General features: G+C 39.7%; 1 protein-coding gene across 2 annotated transcripts in view; it reads left to right on the forward strand.

The window, feature by feature from the left end:
• The window catches only part of CACNA2D3 (calcium voltage-gated channel auxiliary subunit alpha2delta 3), a 790245-nt gene that overhangs the window by 641344 nt on the left and 127278 nt on the right, over nt 1–21623 (forward strand). For both annotated transcript variants that reach the window (XM_075183245.1, XM_075183246.1), the window contains one exon: nt 7243–7323. In XM_075183245.1, the coding sequence (XP_075039346.1) occupies nt 7243–7323 (81 nt within the window). The remainder of the gene's footprint in view (nt 1–7242; nt 7324–21623) is intronic.

Consider the following 21623-nt stretch of genomic DNA (forward strand, 5'->3'; position numbering starts at 1 on the left):
ATGTTCGGACTTTTCCACAAAAATGTTAGAGACTTACAGTAGTTGACTGTCATATACAGCACTCACCTGACCCTGTCTGACATGGGTGTGACAAAGGCTTAATCACAGCAATGCCGCCTGGTCTGTCCACAACTGATTAATAACCTCCAAAACAGTCACCACCAAAAGTGATTTTCACAGCTACCACTTTTGCAGGATCTCTTAGACTTTTCCTAGCTAATACCCCACTACAATCAGACTTAATTTAACCACAGTACATAAGCAAAACAATTTATAAATTGACCAACCTATCTAGCACGTGAATTTGTTAAGAACACAAAGGCAGAATGTTATTAAACGGAATTTAATATGACCAAAAAGTCGTAATGAAAGGTTATACAAAAAGAATAATACTAATAAGACAAACAGTATTAAAATGCAATCAAATATCTCAAAATAAACTAGAGAAAGGCAGAAACTCATGTAGTATCTTGATTTCTGTGCTGGGGTAAGCAGAAATATTGATCGGTCCTAATGGCACATTGATCTTTGGGTTATGAACACTTATTGATCACATATACTGCTTTTTTGTTACGGCTACAGATACTATCATAAGCTTGTAGAACAGGATAGTAGAGAACTTCACCTATAGCAGCCACCTTTCACGTAGAGCTGGTAATGCTCACAGATACTCAGATGGCCCCAGGTCTTATGCTCAGCATAGTACAAGCTTATGATAATACCGCAGCACAGGGTAGCGGAAGATGGTAGGCAAAGCGTGGTCAGAGGTAGGCCGAGGTCTAGGGTCCCAGGCAGGTAACGAGGTCAGGTACAGGCAAGTGGTCAGGACTGGCAGCAAACATAGAGAGTCCAGGTAACCAAGCAGAGGTCAGGGCAATAAGCACAATATCAAAGTCCAAATAACAGACACAAGGTCAAACACAGAGAATCATTCCAAAGTAGCAAGGTAACATGAGCAGGAGCAGGCAAACAGGCAGAACCTGAACGCTATAACCGGCAGGGAGGCTAAGTCCTCCCTGCCTTAAATACACAGACTGACCAATTGAAGCAGGGGAGCCCAGGAGTGAATAATCAGCCTCAGGGGCTGTTTAATTAATTTAGAATGTTTGTGCATGCGCCCGGATGCTCCCATTGCCTTAGCAAAGGCCAAGGCGAAAACAGGAAGTGACGTCCAAGTCATCATGGAAACGGCTGAGACGCATTCTGCAGTCACAGTGAGTTGCGGAGGCTTGAGGCACCACTGCGGCTCGTGACATTATTCAACTCCAGCCCTCCTCTCTTGTGGGATCACTAGCAGAGGGATGTGTGTATGCTAAAGGGGCTTTACAACAGAATTTTATGGCTTCCACTGCATATACAATTCAGCTGGGAAGTTTTAAAAATGAAATTTCTTTTTGTCCATACTTAATTGAAACTTAATTGAAACATAACAATGCATTCAATGCGGTCACAAATTTACGCACAGATAAATATAAAATGCCTTATCGCAAAGCAAGGGGAGCCCCCAAAAATGTACCCCGTCCAACCCTTTTATCTCATTTTAATAATCTCACTGTACAAAATGAAATATTTGCACTGCTGAACCAGATCCATGCTAGTCCTCCTATTGGCTAGTGAAAACCTCTGTTCCTCTGCAAATGCCGCCATCCTACTTATCTAGTTGCACCATCTCTCTCTCTCTCTCTGTAAGTGGATGTGTGTCATTGAGTTTCGTCACGCTATACCCCTTACTGAAAATTATTACAGATATTAAGAGACATCTCAGAGCTCCATGACCTGTTCAACAGTACTCAGCCTATGGCCTTCTGCTTCTTATACGGTCATGGTACTCCTGGGTGGCTTCTAATATCCTTATAATTTATAGTAAGGGGTGCATTATCCCGTAAATCATAACAGTAATGCAATCACCCATCTGCAACCACCCATCTGAACTGTACTCTGTTTCTAGTGCAATTTAACCCATTATTTGAGCATAAGTTTATAGAACAGCCTATGGATTGCTGGGTTTAGGAATATACCAGAAATTCCTATTTGCTTACAGTTGGCCTTTCATCATTCTTGAATAAATAGGTATGGAGCATGAGTATGAATGATTGGCTTGTAGTCACCTAGGTAACAGAATCTGTACAGGCTGTTATATTCACACATAGTGACGTGATTTCACAGCAAGTTTGAAGGGGTATAACTGACACTCTCATTATGTAAGTATATACTGAATTTATACAGAGAGATGCTTTAAAACACAGCTGAGGCTAAAAATATATGGGGATTTCATCATTTTAAGTCTACAAAGGCTACATTTCTTTGTGATATATGACTTATATATGACTTATATATGACTTATACCCCTTACATATTTGCAATCATCATTCACTACTTGACTTCTTTTCTCCTGATACCGAGGAAGCATTGTCCCCCATATAAATTTAGGGGCCCCTAGAGGACAGGGAGCTTTATTTCTCTAGACCCCATATTCTTTTTACATTGTCAACATATTTAATTAGTCAATGCTTGACAATACTAAAGATTTCTACATTAACCTGTCTACTCATTAACTAATGCAGAAGATATTGGTTTGATCCTGGCTTCATTCCCTATGAGATTGCATTTCCTTTTCCTGAATCATTATTTTGGAAAGAGCAGAATACATCACAATAAAAATGCTCCAATAAATGTCACAGTCAAAGTAATAAAGTAAGACCATAACTATTCTCTGTGAGAAGCATCCTGACTCAAGTCTTTGTGTTCAATGTATCTCATCACGAATACAGTATATTCATTGTAATCAAGATATATGCAATTCATTGACTACTCTTGGCCAATTCGCCACTACTGGAACACTCAGATTTGGTGGACAAGACCTGGAGTCTTGGTTGAAAAGCTGCAGTGCAAGTTGAAGTTAGACAGAAGGGCTGGATTAATTCCCAATAGCTGACACAAACTCTAGATTTGTTATAAAATGAGAACAGAATATTTTTGGGTATGGGCCACGGGTCCCGGCCAACAGTAATGAAATTCATTCAGAGGTTCTCCCATCAACTGGCTGGAATTTAGTGCTACCCATTGACCTAAAATTAAATACAAGAACAACTTTCAGACATGACGACATTGTTGGGATGTTAATTTATATCTTCTCTTGGTCTTTGCGGAGAGAAAGGATGGGACACAGGCTAGAACTTGTGCCGAATCATTTCTTAAGAAAAATGCACTTCTCACAAGTAGTCCTTGGAGTACAGTAAAGGAAAACTCCCCCTCAAGGAAGTAAACACAGTATTAAGAGGTTTTAGAGAATTCTACCTACAGGACAGATCCTACATGGGTCTCTGAACGTCTGTTCCTAAAGGGCTCATACATAGGGGTGTTTTTATTTTTTGTATGCATTCAGTGTTTCTATTAAAAAAGACAGAACAACATATTTCCTATAGGATGTGTGTGCTGTTTGTACATACCTGTAATCCCTCAGTTGGTTATTTAATCACATGGGTTCTAAGTGGTGATATAAGTAAATATAAGCATGTTGAAGTTGAGAATTATTGGCAGGAACAGAGTTCTTACAAATGCAATCCAAACTATAAATGCTCAAGAAGGAAGGGGATTAAAAATTTTTGCGTGTTGGAACAATTCCTGGGGGTAAATATATCAAGCTGCGGGTTTGAAAAAGTGGAGATGTTGCCTATAGCAACCAATCCGATTCTAGTTATCATTTATTTAGTACATTTTACAAAATGACAGCTAGAATCTGACTGGTTGCTATAGGCAAAATCTCCACTTTTTCAAACCCGCAGCTTGATAAATTTACCCCCCTTGGTCTGTATGTAGGTTAGTCCATGCTGAATATGCAGTAAAGTACTGTAATAATCTGGAAAGCGTCAGATTCACTTCTTGGCAAAGTGCTGCTGAGCACCACTGCGATGATGATACGTTTTTAGGGCGGACATCACCGCGGAGTGTTTTTGCGGACTGTTCCGGAGGCAATTCCCAGCACATCACGCAGAATTGAATCTGCCCCTAAAAGTTAGAATTCTTTTACACTGTCTTTCCATGGGTCGATATATATCACTCACACTCTCCAGGCAATAGACTTTGAAGCATACACCTTTCAGACATCAGGGTACCTATATTTTACTTAATAAGTTGAGCCATGCAAATCATATATTGTTTTGGCTCATTACACTTAGGATAGTCATGACTATCATCATCATCATCATTTATTTATATAGCGCCACTAATAACACAGGGCCTGATTCATTAAGGATCTTAACTTGAGAAACTTCTTATTTCAGTCTCCTGGACAAAACCATGTTACAATGCAAGGGGTGCAAATTAGTATTCTGTTTTGCACATTAAATAAATACTGACCCCCCCCCCCCCCCCCTACTGCACATTGTAATAATTTATTTTTATTTGTGTTGTTCTCCTAAGCAGTTGTTTAAAGAGTGCTGTTTTTATTTAATATTACACTAAAGAACTAATATCATATTTAAATACTACATTATCCCTCTGCTCATAAAACAATACTGTAATATTTTTTTATTTACTGATCTCATATTGGACACTTATTTCTTATCATACTGCCATAAATCAGGCTCTTGTAGAAAGATCAGCAATTCTAGAGACCGTTTAACTAAATTGTAATGTTTCAATAAGAAAATTGGTTAGTAATTTGCAACTGTTAATGGGCTGGGCTTGCAATTATCCAGCATCTGGTGAACTGAAGTACGGGTTTCTGGATCATGTCTTCAGGAACCGCATAATAAAATCCCAGCATCCAGTGTTCTCATTTCAATAAACTTTTGATACTGCAGCCAACACATCTCCATTTGAGAATGTCCAGATTATCGAGAGGACGGTGTTGTTAAATAGATATAATGTTTTCCTAATTTGGCTAAACAGACTATTTGTAATATAAATCACGTACAGTACAAGGAATCAGCCAAAGGCCAATGTGTGTGGAGATGGGCCCGGACCTCATATCACTACTCTCGCTGTACTACCATTCATTAAACTGAGTTAACAACTTGCGTTTTGCAGTGTTGCAATGTCTTTTTTTTTGTTGCTGAATGTTGCTGAAACATGTGTGTTACAGTTGTGCAGAGAGGAAAATGCATTAGGCATTTTATATATTGGTTTAGTGAATGCAGTCACACTATTAAAACATTATGGGCCTGAGTCATTGAGGCAAAAAAGGAGTAAATGTTCTCTGGGACAAACCATGTTACAATGCAAGGGGTGCAAATGAGTTTATTATTTTGCACATAAGTTAAATACTGGCTATTTTTTCACCTAGCACACAAATACTTGATAGCTATATTATTACACTGAAATTTAAAGTTGATCTAAGACATGTCCTACCCCAACTATAAATCTGTCCCCACATTTTAAATTTACCTCCCCCTCCAATGCAACATGGTTTTGCCCATGTGCAAATGTTACTCCTTTTTTATGTTTTGCTCTCCTTAATGACTCAGGCCCTCTAACTTTAAGAATCACTTTCACCAGACAACAGGGTCTCTTTATTAAGATCTGGCAATAGGGCAAATTTTATATTGCCGCTTACCACTGCAACAGAAAATCCCACATTGCCATGAATTATTATTAAAATCTCGACAACAGAAAATCCGCTGGGGTGGCTGAGGGATACTCAGCTGTCTCGGTGATAGTGCCTGGAAGTGGAAAGGCATAACTTACCGCTTGACTGGGTCAGTCTCAAGTGATGAGCACATGCGTGATCCGGCTAAGCGGTTCGCTCAAGCACAGTGAAACTGAAAGCCTACACTAAATGACGACAAAAAGTTTAGAAATAAACAATATAACAAAAATGTTAAATATTTTAAAAGAATTGCTAATTGAAAAAAAAATCTTTATATAAATAATAAAGGATTTTCTTCTCCTATCTTCTTCCTGAGATGACAATAGCAGAAGAAAAATTGTGGAGGTCCATGTACTTCCTCGATTGGTGAATCTTATCACCAGCAGGAGTTACCAGTGCTATATCCGGCTTTAACCCTTCAGTGTTAGGGGGAATGGAAAAAAAATGACCAATCAGTGGTGAAAACTAATTTTCACTTGGGCTTTTCTACATTTGACAAGTATAATCACAAAATAAGTAATCTGCCACCGCTTAACCTTTGGTTGTATGAGGTCAGGAAGAACTGTTAATCATAGGGGGAGAGTCAATTGCTGGCCATGTGGCAAAGGGACATCATCGTAATTTCCAGCTGCGCACATCAGCAACCATTAAATCAGGAATCTCCGCTCATTTTTCTACCCACCTCTATGGGGTGCAAGATGAAGTGAGCGGAGATTCCTTCCATAACATCAGTGTGATGTGTCTCTGTGGACGTACCACAGACACATCGTACTGAATTGATTCTCCCCTATAAAGTGGTTAATTAAAGTGATCACCAAGCTGTAATAATAATAACAATTGTTGAGTCGAACAAATAATATTGTGAATATATAGTTATATACCACATTCAGAATAGAAAATATAAGGAAAAATTAATTAAGAATTATAGACACAAGCAATAAACAGTTAAAGCCATCTAACAGTGGCAATAAATAGGCAAGAAAAGATATCACCAAACACAACAAATATAATGGTATGACCAAATCAGAAAATATATTAAACAATTTAGGCTATGCAAGAAAACCATTATATTCAAATGGGAAGATCAATTAAAATCATAAAAAGAGCGTCACTGGCCACTTGTACATTAACCATTTTTTTAGTTTCATCCAAAGTACTTTGAATGATCGGTCCAGTAACACATCATCATCATCATCACCATCATTTATTTATATAGCGCCACTAATTCTGCAGCGCTGTACAGAGAACTCACTCACATCAGTCCCTTACCCATTGGAGCTTACAGTCTAAATTCCCTAACATATACACACACACACACACAGAGACTAGGGTAAATTTTTGCTAGCAGCCAATTACTACTAGTATGTTTTTGGAGTTTGGGAGGAAACCGAAGCACCCGGAGGAAACCCATGGAAATCAATACATTCATTAAATCCATTGAGAATCATGGTATTTAAAAAAAAGATCCCATATGATTCCTTTTTACTTAATAGTGCTTCTGGGATCAATATTAACTTTTTCATTAACAATACATGTTAAAAAGTTAGGATCTGCATTATGACATTCAGTACCTATAACATTAAAATGATTCCCGTTGTTAATATATAGCCCCAAAGGTCTCCTGACATTTTTTACCTTGTTCCATATTTCAGGTTCAGTAAACAGAAGCACCGTCGTAACAGCTAGTACAGCGATTCAGCTCCTCGATGACCGAAAATCACCAGTGGTGGCAGGTAAAGCCCATGTATTGTGTTTTCTTCTGTCTTCTGAATGATATCTATAAGATAAATGTCTAGTGGCGTGTGTTAGTCTGTCTGTGTGTGGAAAAAATAAAACCAAGCTGCAGCGCCATCTGCTGGGCGGAGTTATACACTGACCTACTAAATTCTTAGTGTGTGTGGGGGAAAAAATTCAGAAAGGGCTGAAATTTTGTATACTAAGATGTTTTTAATTTGTTAATTTAATTTGTTAATTGTTAAAAGTGTTTATAAAGATTTAAAAAAAATATATATATATTTCTTGAAGGAGAAGTGACAGTGGGGAGTGGTTGGTGGTTGAGGCCTGGGCTATGGCCCAAATGCATGACAAGAACCTTTTTAACACCTTAAGTAGCTTGATTTGACTAGAATGCATGAGTATCATGCACGGGTTAACTTGTAAATATATATATATATATATATATATATATATATAAATGTGTAATAGACACATTTATATAATAATAATAATAATAATAATAATAATGAAATGAATGGTAATGTTTGTTATATGGAAGACAATCGGATTCCAGATACGATGAACGACCACACTTCTTGACTCTTTTTTTGGCCACGGCAAACGCTTCACTGGAAAACAAATCTCATCTGTATTAGTTTGGTAAACCAAAAATGACTTTTGGCTGCGTGAAAGTGATTCATTTAATAATAACGATAATTGCAATACAGTGGTTTAATGTCTTAAATCTAGGAGTGTTTCACCAGTGCAATTACAAAGACATCTCAATATTTCACATTACCAAATTGCTAGTTAGGAGACCCCTCAAATTACACGGTTTATAAACCACTGAACAATATGTTCTATAATTTATTTGTACATAAGAGTACAGCTGAATTGCAGTTTATCTGACTACTGTGTTGTATAAAGACTTGCTCCAAGTTTAACCTCATTTTTTCCACTGCTGAAGAAATACGATTTAATATCATGTATAAAAAATGGCTATATTCAGGATTTTACAAAGACTTATTTTGTGTTGTAAGTTAAAGGTTAAGAATGAGTTTTGGAAATCTTTGGTTTGGTATGTCAATTTAATTAAATAGTTGTTCAATATAACATAAATGTATGTGTTGCCTTTTGACTGTATTTGGTGGATAAATGCAGCGATCTGCACAGCTCTACTCTCATATAATTTGTCTGAATTAGAAGCTTATAGAGGAACATAACATGGACTATCCTATTGCATGAAGGAGAGGTAAGTTGCCACAAAACTGTGTTCCAATACTGAAGAGCAGTAGGCAGAACTCTTTATTGCGTGGTAGATAGGAACCAGGTGTGCAGTGCAGGACTGGGCACACACTACAGATAATTTCTCCTGATGCAATATCGATAAAGATTTTACCAACAACTGTTAGGAGGCGCGGCGGCCACGGGCACCGCCGCTACTCTCTGCCTCTCCCCAGTGTCCCGGCCGTCTCCATGACGACCGGGATGTCACTTCTGGGTTCTCTGCCTCGACCGTTGCCAGGGCAATGGCCGGACACCGAGGGTTCTGTTAAGCACGCCCCGGCAACATAGGGCAGCCGGGCGCGTGCGCTGATGTCTGTTCAGCCTGTGGGTTGATTAATGAATCTCCCATTAATTAAACAGCTCCTGTGGATTGTTTAAGGGCAGTCCCTGATAGGCTAGGTCCAGTATTAAAGGCAGGGAGGGCTTATCCTCCTTGCCGGTTGTAGCGTGGAGTTACTCTGTTGCTGACCTGCTTTGTCCAGTTCCTGTTGTCCCTGTGTATACTCTGCTAGTTTATTATCTGATCTGCCATTGTGACCCTTTGCCTGTATCTTGGACCTTGCCTGCTTGCCTGTGACTCTGACCCTTTGGCCTGTATCTTGGTCTCCACTGTTTTGCCTGTAACCCTAACCCTTGGCGTGTTATCTACCTTGCTTGTGACCCCTGACCTCGGCTAACGTCTGACTATCCGCTACCATCTACTCAGCCTTCTCTGACCTGCCGCTCCGGTGTTGTATAGGGAACTTGCACTACGTTAGAGTTAAGTCCTGGGGGCATCTGAGTATCTGTGAGCACATAAAGCTCTACGGGAAAGGCGGCTGCTATAGGTGAAGACCTCCGCCATCTGTTCTGCAAGTTAGTTATCAAACCGGCAGTCTAACAACAACTGAAAAAAAACAGAAAGTCCCGATCAGCATGCCGATTCATGTGTACACACTATACACGTTTTACACAATTTACCCCCAGGGGCGGATCTAGACTTTATGTTTAGGGGGGGCGATTTTGCATAATCACGCCCCTCCTTTGCTCTTATTGGCTGGCCTGCGATAACCCCGCCTTCCGCCCGCGATTGGCCCCGTCCCTTCCCGTTGTGGTCGTCGGCTGGGACCACTCTGATTGGCTGGCCCACATTTAGCCCCCCCCTCTCGCGCTTAGCCCCGCCCCTCCCATTTTAATCGGCGGCTGGGACCTAGCTTTTTGCTGCTAGGAGGGGCGAATGCCCCGATCGCCCCCCCCCCCTAGATCCGCCACTGTTTACCCCCAGGTCTGTGCTCTCCATCTGTCATAACCATCAGCTGAAAAGATCGTTACTCCATCGAAACCTATGGACACTGCCGGTCATGAGTGCATACACAATGCAGAATTGGAACGACATAGTTCCATCGTTAAACGAAAATTTCCATTCGGTTTAAAAATCAAATCAAACAATCTGATGTGCTGCGGAACGATAATCGTTCATCATTTGCAGTGTACACACTGATGCAATATCGGGCCAAACGGTCGTTTATAGTGTGATTGGCCCATTAATTAGCTGAAAACCTTGTAGTGTGTACCCAGCTTTAGCCGTCACAGGTACAGAGATAATAATAACAGAATTTAAAGAACAGACCTCTGGAGAAAAAGCTGGACAAGGTGGCAGGAGTAATGCATGTATCCAGCCTCAATAACAGCAGGGCTGAAGATACGCTGATACAGGAGTCATAGGAGTTAAGGATTGCATACAGGAGTACAATAACTTAGATTCACTTGTACAGGAGTAGGACACAGCAGGACACAAGGCCAGGCTGACCAATAGGAGGACTGAAGACATGCTGTAGTAACATGAGCTTTGGTCATGCTTGCCAACTTTTCCTCACTGGCTTCAGGGAGATCCCGGGTGAGGTGGGTGTGCGGGGGCGGGGCTTGACGAATCACATCATTTTGGCACAATTTTGGGCAATTACGGCAGGGGGTGGGGCTAAGCTGACACAATATTGTCATTAAGCCCCGCCCCTGCCACTTATCTATGGCAGGGGCAAGAACCGGAAGGTTGCCCTGTTCTCCTAGAAAGGCAGGAATCTCCCAGACATTACAGGAGAGTAGGCAACTATGCATTAAAGAACAGCAGCTAATGAAACTCTAGAGACTGAAGTGTCTTTTTCATTTCTGTCTCCATTACTGAAGTCATGTTGTCTTACCTGTCAGTCTTTGATTAAATCTTGGTCTCCATGAAAATGGCCACCTCCATAGGCATCAATACATGGACATAGGACACAATTTCTGACCTGTGTGATCATGCCACAGATGGCGAAGCCAACCACGTCTTGTACTGGCTCAGCATCAGGGAGAATGCCAGACTCTTCAGGGAGTGAGGGAGAACACCCCTATTTCAGGGAGTCTCCCTGACATTCAGGGAGAGTTGGCAAGTATGCCTTAGGTACTACTTACACTGGTAATATGCTGAGCAGGAAACAAGACTAGAGTCACTAATGCAAGTTACCAGGCTGAGCAATAGCAGGACTAGAACCAACTGTAGTCAGAGGGGCTTATAGACTGCATACAGGGACACACTGGTAATACTTGTGAATATGCTGAGCAGAAAATAATGCTGGAGTATCTGAATTGCACCCAAAAGCATAGTACAAATAACACACCAAGGGCAGGGATAATGGAATTTCAGTCAGAAGGTCCAACAACAGGGATTCAGGATTGTAGTGAAGTAGCACACATGGACCTAGCAAAGCTGCAATGCAAAAGGCTCATATTTAAAGGGTCTCATCAGGGGCAGCTGGAGAGTGGTGAAACCCAGGAATAGCTAGTGAGCCTGCTCTGGAAGGCAAGATCGTGACCTGAGGGATGTACTATATAGTTGTTGTGTCAGGGGTACTGTGACTGAAGATGTCTTAAAGCTGCATTACCATCTATAGTGGTGAACATTCTGGTCTAAAAGGCAGTTTTTTGTACCCAATAAAAATCCATTTTAATTTATATTACAAAAGAATATGAACGTAAGACACGTTGTCCAACATGCGGCACTGCAGCTCAACAATTCAGCAGAGAACGGTCTAGTAAGACCAAACATTGGTGCTCTCTGGTGGTTTGATGGAAAAGCCATCCAAATTACTATAAGAAATTGTTCACGTGCACTGATTCGTGGACTGATTCGTAAAGAGTTTGCCACCGGCAAACTGATTAAAGCCTCCTCAGGAATGTGGGATCATTAATCCCGATGGCAACCATACCCTGCATGTTCACATGGAATGTGGTTAAATGTCAGACACATAGCATGATGCATGCACACTATAGCTGGCCATACACTGGCTGATCAGGCCGCTGGACCGGCTGTCGGGCTGACGGATCTCTGTCAGATGTGGCCAAACATATCTACTGAAGCTTCATTAGCGCAGAAGGAAGGTGACCGGTCAGATGTGGTCATCGTCCAATCACATCTACCACCTGTTCCATATGACATTTGGTGGTTCTCACACAGATGTAGATCGGAACCAGCAGTCTTTATTAAGCCTCTTTGTGTACACATGGCAATTTGTGGGTCTAAAATAGTCTAACACTGTTGGTGTAATTGCATTATGTATGTGCAGTAAGATGCTCATTTGTTAATAGTGGTTTAATTGACAAACCAGACACCAGATTAGTAATCATTTTAAATAACAGCATCTAATCATCTAATCAAATATATGGTAGGGAAGGGAAGGTATAAGAGCATGATATATTATCTTCACAGATCCTTTATTTATAGTTTACTGCTGCTGTCCACACGTAGACTTAGACATTATTAGCAATTCATGTACAGGGATAGGATGAGAGGCATTTCCTAAATGTAACATAATTCTGTAGGATTAATAGAACATGACAGCATTACTGGACTAGAACTGCTCTACTTCCATCTTAAACACACCAGTGAAAGCGGAGGCTTTGTATGGATGATGATTGATCACATCATGCAAATCAGTTCATTTCCATGTATAAAGGGGTTGAATGGCTGCAATACTGCATAAATCCTTTCAGCCTTTAGTAATAAACATTCAGGAACAATACTGCGGCTTGTGCCTAATATCCAACATAACAGAGGTTGGTCTTTATATCTTGGCTCTAAATTTGTTTTCATTTCCTTGTTATTTTAATGCACTCTATGAGAAATTACTGATTGGTTGTTTGCAATTTATGACTCCACCAATGAAAAGAAAACTTGCGAGCGACAATATTTTGTGCGCACTTTCTATTCCGCGTTAGTACAACTGTCTTCAAAGGGACTGTTTATCAGCCTATGTCATTTATCAAAGAGAGCTCTGAGTTTGCAACCGTAAGACAAATAAGTTTCAAATTCTAAGTTAACCCCTTCATGGCCGGGCCAATTTACACAGATTGGTGGCCAGTTTTATTTTTTATTTGTTAGTCTAACATGCCATTACCAAAGTAACTTTTGTGAAATGTTATCCTAAAATATAAGCGGTAACGTGATGCCAAATAAATTGACCACATTTATTAGAGCTTTAAGAAAGACCTCCTAGCTGGAGTCATGTTTACTACAACACAAGATGCCCACTTCTTAGAAAAGAGAAGCTATTAGAGAGAGATATTGGCGACATCATCTTTGCACTAGAGAGTTGAGGAGAGTAAGACCAGTCCAACTGCAAGGATGGCTCAAAACTATTCTAGCTTCAGGTCAACAAGGCTCTAAAGTGGACTGTGGAATTACGCACTAGCCATAAAACAAGACAGGCAATAACTTTATGCAATAACATTTGCATGTGACGATTTTAATCTCTTGCATTTACAGACAGATCCCTACACCTGTAGTTGTGAGATTTGTTGAGAGTCTTGCTCACCCCACACAAATAACTGTCATCAATATGCAATCCTGCTGCTACTGTGCAAATCCAACTTAATCTGCGACAAAAACCCATATCTGCTGAGTGTTCAAAAATAGATTGTCATTCCTGAAACACAATATCGTACAGCTTAACTGTACCATTCACTCATATTGAATATTTCAACCTCTGCCCAGTTGTGGTAATAAGGGGGAATGGCTTTCCTGAAGTAAAGTATTTGCAGGGACGGAGTTTTAGAGATGATCTGCAGCCATTCAGGAATTCACTGAACACTGTTCTGAAGGTCACTAGAAAGGTTTATTATATTATTGTAATAAACTATGAATGCAAAACATTGCCTGCAATAAAGTATCTAGGAGTATCTGGATTAGACAAATATATAGAAGATGCTTCATTAAATGAAGGTTGCTATATTTCTATGAAGACTATGGGGTATATTTTATAAGGGGCTGGTTTGAAAAAGTGGAGATGTTGCCTATAGCAACCAAGATTATAGCTATCATTTATTTAGTGCATTCTACAAAATTAAAGATAGAATCTGATTGGTTGCTATAGGCAACATCTTCACTTCTTCAAGCTCGCTGTTTAGTAAATCTAGCCCTATGTCTTTTCTTTCTAATGAGAAATCTAATCAGTGCCTGCTAATATTTTGGGGGGGGGGGGGGGGGATTTACTAAAGTGCAGTTTTGTGCGCATCTTGAAATTGTATACGCTGCCCATTCATAAATAAATTTACTTAGAAATCTAACAATATTGCCCCCATATCATACATTTATACTGTATTGGATAGTTTCAGTCATATGTTGTATAGAGATCACTAGAATATTCTCTCCTATTGTATATTTTTTATTAAAATGTTCTCTGCCTTGTATATTGATCACTAGGGTGCTCTCTGTATTGTACATTGGTCACTAAAATGCTCTCTGTATTGTACAGAGAGTACTAGAATGTTCTCTGCAATGTTTATAGATCGATAGAATGCTCCCTGTACTGTATATAGGCCACTAGAATGCTCCCTGTATTGTATGTTGGTCACTAGAATGATCTGTGTATTGTATGGGGGTCGCAAGAATGCTCTCTGTATTATATAGAGGTCACTAGTATGTTCTCTTTATTGCATATAGTTTATCAAGATGATCTGTGTTTTGTATTGAGGTCTGTAGTATGTCCCCTGTATTGTATATTGGTCACTATAATGCTCTCTATACTGTATATAGTTCACTAGAATGCTTCCTGTATTGTATGTTTGTCACTAGAATGTTCTGTGTATTGTATGGGGGTCGCAAGAATGCTCTCTGTATTATATAGAGGTCACTAGTATGTTCTCTTTATTGCATATTGTTTATCAAGATGATCTGTGTTTTGCATTAATGTTTGTAGTATGTCCCCTGTATTGAATACAGTATTGAATACAGTCACACATTGTATTGTATATAGTTCTTTAAAATATTCTGTGTTTTGTAATACTGTCACTAGAATACACTAGCATGCCCTGTGTATTGTAAATCAGACAGTAAAATATTGTCTGCATTATATATTTGTTACAAGAATGCTCTCTGTATTGAATGGAAGTCAATAGCCAACATTTGCAAGCAAAACCCTTCTTTGGTCATTTAAAATTGTGAAAAGTAATCATTACCTATAACTTCCAAATGAATAGTGTCTGTGCAGCTGTAACTGTTTCTTGTGATTTTCCAATTAACCGCAAACTCTGTTAGTATTATTTTGCTAGTTTTCAAAGCAATAGACAATATCCTGCTTAACGTTGTTCCAGAGCAATCAAAGAAAACATTGGTCTATAGAAATAATGTATAAATACAAGAGGAAGGTGTTGAAAATACAATAAAAGATTGAATAGTTAAAACCTACAAATGGTATAAAAAAAAAAGTCAACAGAATTTTTTAATTATCATTTTGAAAAACAAAGTGTCACCAGATTGCGAAAACAGGACAAATATGGAAAACATTATGAATTAAGCTCTGGGACAGTCTCAAGTTTTTTGTCATCCTTTGCCATCGGAATTCAGCCCTATTCTTCTGTTTGTTTCTTAAGGAGACCAAACAATGATTAGTGATTAAAGTGCCTGGAGCAGATTATGTACTGGAAGGAAAAAGAATCCTTGATTTAGACAATCACAATTAATTAAAGTAAAGTGACAAAGTTACATGTTTTCATGTGGTTTGCATGCTATTAAGGAGTAAAACAAGTTATATAACTAATTATATGACAAAAAACAGACGAGATAGTACGGTATTGTAACAACTAAACATGATTTTTTTCCCCATTATTTGCTAAAGCAAAAATAAATTTTGATTAAAAAATAAAGTAATGACACGTTCACACGGCAATATCCCAGGTTTTTGAACCCGGGATATTGTCATGTCACAGAGCATCCCAGCTCATCAGACCCCGTTCATACTGCATACTGAAATTCCTGGGTGGACCCCGTTCATATTGAACCTGGGTCTGCCCTGGTAATAAGCGTGAGTCATCACAAGAGAAGCTTTGATTGGCTGACAAAGGTGAGGTCATTTAAAGGTTATTTCAATCAGCTCTTTTCTGTGAGACCTGAATTGAAAAACCTGGGTTGCACCGATCACACTGGCGGCTACCTGGGACGGACCCGGATAAAACCCTGCAAGTGTCCCGGGTATGATTTCCAGGTCATCAGACCCGGGTAGATGCAGGGACTCCCGTTCACACTGAGCCACCATGCGGGTCATCAGCAATATACTGGGTCTTTAGGTCAGTGTGAACGTGGTATAAGAGGGAGAAAGGTAATGGTTATGCATGGGCACTATTATATTGTGTGCAAATAGGGCACATGTGTACATTGTAACAGATAACATATACTATAGTATACTGACACCTTATTCAAATTTAAATAATTCATATAAGCCTACTCTTTAAAGCTTTCACCATTTAGATACAAGAGAACTGATGGGAAAATGTTATCACTGAGGGCCTGAGTCATTAAGGAGAGCAATACAAAAAAAGAAGCAAATTTGATCCTGCACAAAACCATGTTACAATGAAAGGGGTGCAAATTAGTTTATTATTTTGCCCATAAAGTAAATACTGGCTGCTTTTTTGTAATGTAGCACACTAATATTTGATAACTTTATTTTTACACTGATATTTAAAGATGATCTAGAACATGCCCTATCCCAACTATAAATTTGTCCCCACATCTTAAATTTACCTTCCCCTCCAATGCAACATAGTTTTACCAAGGTGCAAACCTACTCCTTTTTTTTTTGCTTTGCTCTCCGTAATGACTCAGGCCCTGAGTATCTATGTTGGGTCAATACTGAAATGACATAGGGTGAGGGTTGTTTAGTGGGGGTGTTCATATGTTTTTAAATTTTATTTTATATTTGTTTTTTTATATGTAATATTCTTACTTTAGGCAAATCTAAAAAAATGTATCCTCCCACAGCTGCATGCATGCTGGGAATTGTAGTTGCAGAACAACAGGAATCCATTGGTTCACTAAGCATAACCAGCCCCCTTTGGCACAGGGGATGGATAGTACCTTGTAGGTGGCATTGAATACCACCCCCACTTTGTTTAATTGCACCCCACATCAGGCACCAGAATGGGCTAGATAGGATGACACTCCGTATTTTTTTGTGCTTTAAAGTTATACATTACCCCCCAAAGCTAAAATAATCTATTTTTAATTATGTACAGCGCTATGGAATTAGTGGCGCTATATAAATAAATGGTGATGATGATGATGATGATATCTCCAGCCTCATATCATTTCATCACCCTCTGGCTTTTTGTAATCTTTAACATTAAATCAATTAGCGATGGGTTAACAAATCTCTTGTGCTACTCTGTAATTTCTGACTAGGCCTCTAAGTCACCCCCATACCAGCCCTACACAAGGATTACTAGGCTTCCCTATTACAGAGATACCATACTTTGCTGCAGCCCATCACTTACTGGTCAGATAGGAGATCCCAGGGAGATGGTGGTATGGCTGAGAATTCTGTTTAGAAAAGCATCCAGTAGCTGGAGGTTACATTAACACGTTGGTCTGCAGTAATTGTTTGCTTGTCAGTACTACCAAGATGACAGATGCTTTGACAGGATAACTATCTGAGCAGGCTCTGCCACTTCCTGGCAGCTGTCCGCTAACAAAGCCTGCTTCGGCACTGTCTGTATTGTGCTCCTGGGGTGACGAGTGATGGCTCCTGTATTATTATTAGCTGGTGTTTTAATAAACCTATCATCTTACTGCATTTTAATTGTACAGGGTAAAGAAAAGAGTGTTTGCGTGATAAGCTGTTTTGTTTTCACTGCTATTATAAGAGTATTTACCTGTGGAGCACGGTAGTAATTAGAGTAGATCATCCCTTAGGGTCATGCTAAGGCCCCGAGTGCTATTTTTGAAGCACAAAAGACAACACACCAACAAAATGTGTTGTCATTGAGTTGTGTAGTACACAATTTTGTGTTTTTATGCTTTGTGGTTTTTGTTAGCTGCAGCTTGCATGCATGCTTTTTTAGTTTACTCTTTTTACTTTAAATCTGAGCTACAAAAACAAAGTTTTAAACCTGTGAGAGAAAAAGACGAAACATCTGTGTGCCCTGGACCATTATTTTATTATTATTATTATTATTATTATTATTATTATTACCATTTATTTATATAGCGCCACTAATTCTGCAGCGCAGAGAACTCACTCACATCAGTCCCTGCCCCATTGGAGCTTACAGTCTAAATTCCCTAATATACACACACACACACAGACAGACATAGAGAGACATAGACAGACATACACAGACAGACATACACAGACAGACAGACAGACACAGACAGACATACACAGACAGATATAGAGAGACACAGACAGACACAGACACAGACAGACAGACTAGGGTCAATTTGTTAGCAGCCAATCAAATTACCAGTATGCTTTTGGACCATTATCTCCATAAATACATTAAACAGTCTGAAACAATCTGCATTATTTACTATCTATATCACCATAATTAAACAACTTCTGATGCATTTAAAGTATTGATGATACATTTTAAAAACAGTTACTTGTTATATTTCATTTACCAATGTATGTTTCCGGACCACACAGCTGAATTTTCAGGTGGAGATGATAAAACGACAAAAAGATTTCTCTGCACTTGAGGAATGGATAATACAGTGAATGCTGTAATATGCATTTCGGGAGAACGAATCCTCAGTGTACAATGATGGAGGTTCAGTGATATACTAACATGCCTGTTTCAGAGTGAGGCGTTTGCCAGTTTTCTTTGCGATTTTTTGCATCTTTACACACTGCGTATGCACAGGCAGTGTACTACGCAACTGCGGCTATTCAGACCTGCCAATTTTTGCCACTTACGACTCCTTATGCCTGAAGGAGGACGACGGGGGTGGGAAGGGGTGTACTAATGTAGGTGTCAGGCGCGTCTCCGAGACGCTAAGTGGTACTTTCTGGAGATGGAGCCGTTAGTGACACGGTTCCCGTCTATGGCACTTAGGAATAATGGCTGAGGTAATTTACGAATAGCTGGTCTGACCGCCGACCTCCACTCCCACCAATGAAACTCAGTGGGTGCCACTAGGGTGCCAGAGTATCTAGTCGTCCTAGCCTGTCTCTTGGCTCCTGTTTAGATTCTTATATTATATATATATATATCGCTTGTCTTTCTGGATTTGACCCCTGCCTGCCTGACCACTCTCTCCGGATTCTCCCTGGTTACTGTTTGGATCTCCTGGCTCTGACCCCTGGCTCCCTGACTACTCTCCTGCCTGATTCCTCTGTACATCGTTGCCCGCTCAGTTTTCACCCCGGATTGTCGACTACGATTGTTTATCAGACCTCGCTGGTAGCTACCTGGGAGGGCCGCGACCGACACGTCCCAGCGGCTAGATCCAAAACTCCTTGCAGTGTTCCCTGGTGAAATCCTGGGGCGTGGTTAGACTCCGCTCCTCTTTACGTAGCAGCGCAGATACCAGCAGGTAAGGCTTTCCGATTATCTTGTTCGTGACAGTAGGCAATTGCGTACAGATTCAGACTGGTCAATAATTCACAGATACGACTCATAATGCAGTTTTAGTTGCGGCTGGCCAGGGGCAGGAGTAATGCCCCTGGCCAGCCTCCAGGGACATTAGATGATGATGATGACGAACAAGCAAACTGTTTGTAATTAGAGGTTTGCAGATGATTCACAGACTTTAGTAGACGCTTGGCCATAGAATTGGATTTGCTGAGAGTTTTGTTGCAAAGATAAAAAAAAATATTTTTTTTTTGTACATTTGTCGGAAAGTTGATCCTGCTGCATTATACAGGTTATTCAAGTTCAAATGATGCTTCATAGGAATTCTGTTTTTAAAAGGTTTTTGTACTTGTTTGCAATTTGGACGCAAGTAGCTGACAAGCTGTTGTCAAGCTGACGTATCTGGTGCTCATTCAGACCTGTAAAAAGGAGAAAAATCCTGCACTGGGCTGCAAGAAGCTGTAATACACACAGCGCAAATGCAAACAAAAGGGGGTTAATTGCTAGTTCCCACTGTTATAGACCAAATAGCAGCACTGGAGTGTGATATAAAAGTAGGTGTCAAAATATAAAAATATGAAAAATGATGTATTAAATCAAACATTAGCCTCTCTCAGAAAACCAAGGCAGAATACATACAACGGTCACTCCAGAGATATAGTAAAATGCATTTTAATATTTCATCACAGTAAAATCAGTCTATACAATATATAAGAAACACACACAGTACCAGTCGATAGATATAAAATTATTAAATAGCCCAGAATAAAAATGATATCACTATAAATTGGTCAGTGAAGATCGCCTTATATATATTTAAAACGGATGGAACCCTCAAAGTACTGGGTAATAAGAAATTAATGTCAATTGATATAAGGGAGCTCTCTCCCACTTCCACTGGGCTCCTATGAATTGAATAGTTCTCCAAATGGAATCAACAGCGAATATATGAATAAGTGTTATCCGGATTAGCAAGTCTGCACATGTCCAGGTGAAGTATATACAGGGGAACAAATCAGTGAACACTTACGACCACTCATCTACCCGTGGCTCTCCGGCTGTAGCTGTCTCAGCGGTGTGGTGCACACCAGGTTAATCTGCCCGAGCAGAAACAGAATTGGAATCTACTAGTTCCTCATAAAATCAGTTCCCAGCTTTATAGTAACCGTATACGAGGGACCTCAGATCCGTAATGTGTCATTAAAGGCAGAACTGGCTGACGCACTTTGTCTATTAAAATTAGACTTTCTTAAAGCCAAAGTGAAGCACTGCAAAAAAAGGCCAAAGCACTGCGCATGCACAGAAAGTGAACGTACACAACTGCGGCTATTTAGACCTGTTAATTTTTGCCACTTACGACTCCTTATGCCTGAAGGAGCACGACGGGGGAGGGAAGGGGTGTACTAACGTAGGCGAAGTACAGTAAGGGCATGTTCAAGCAACTGCATACGGATTCAGACTGGTCCATAGTCGTAGATACGACTCAAAAGGCGGTTTTATTTGCGGTCAGCCAGGGGCAGGAGTAAGTAGCGGATGATGATGATAATGACGAACATCCGAACAAGCGAACTGTAATTAGAGGTTTCCAGATTATTTGCAGACTTTAGTAGACGCTTGACCATAGATTAGGATTTGCTGAGAGTGTTGTTGCAAAGATAAAAAAAATATATATTTTTTGTACATTTGTCTGGAAGTTACTCCTGCTGCATTATCATCATCATCATCATCATTTATTTATATAGCGCCAACATATTCCATAAAACATTATAGAGATTATATATGCATTATATAGGTTATTCAAGTTAAGTGATGCTGCAATTGCGTTTGTAAAATATTTTTGTACAGGTTTGCAAGTTAGACGTAAGTAGCTAAGGTATGTGTGTGTTGTCCAGCTGACGTACCTAGTACTCATTCAGACCTGGACACATCTTCAACATCTGAGTTCAAACGCATACATTTGCGAGCAACTTTTTCAATAGCAAGTTACACTTCCACTTGTGTTCCACTCCGAATCAGGCCTTAAATCTATAGAGATGTTCAGATCTATAGAATGTTTAGCTACTTAGATTGATTTGGAATAGAAGAAGGGATATTGTGAATCTTGAAATGAGCCTTAAAGGATACAATTAGTTTTGGGCATAGTTTATGAAATCTATAAAACGATAAAATC

Source organism: Mixophyes fleayi, chromosome 8, assembly GCF_038048845.1.
Source record: "Mixophyes fleayi isolate aMixFle1 chromosome 8, aMixFle1.hap1, whole genome shotgun sequence".
Classification (NCBI taxonomy): Eukaryota; Metazoa; Chordata; class Amphibia; order Anura; family Limnodynastidae; genus Mixophyes; species Mixophyes fleayi.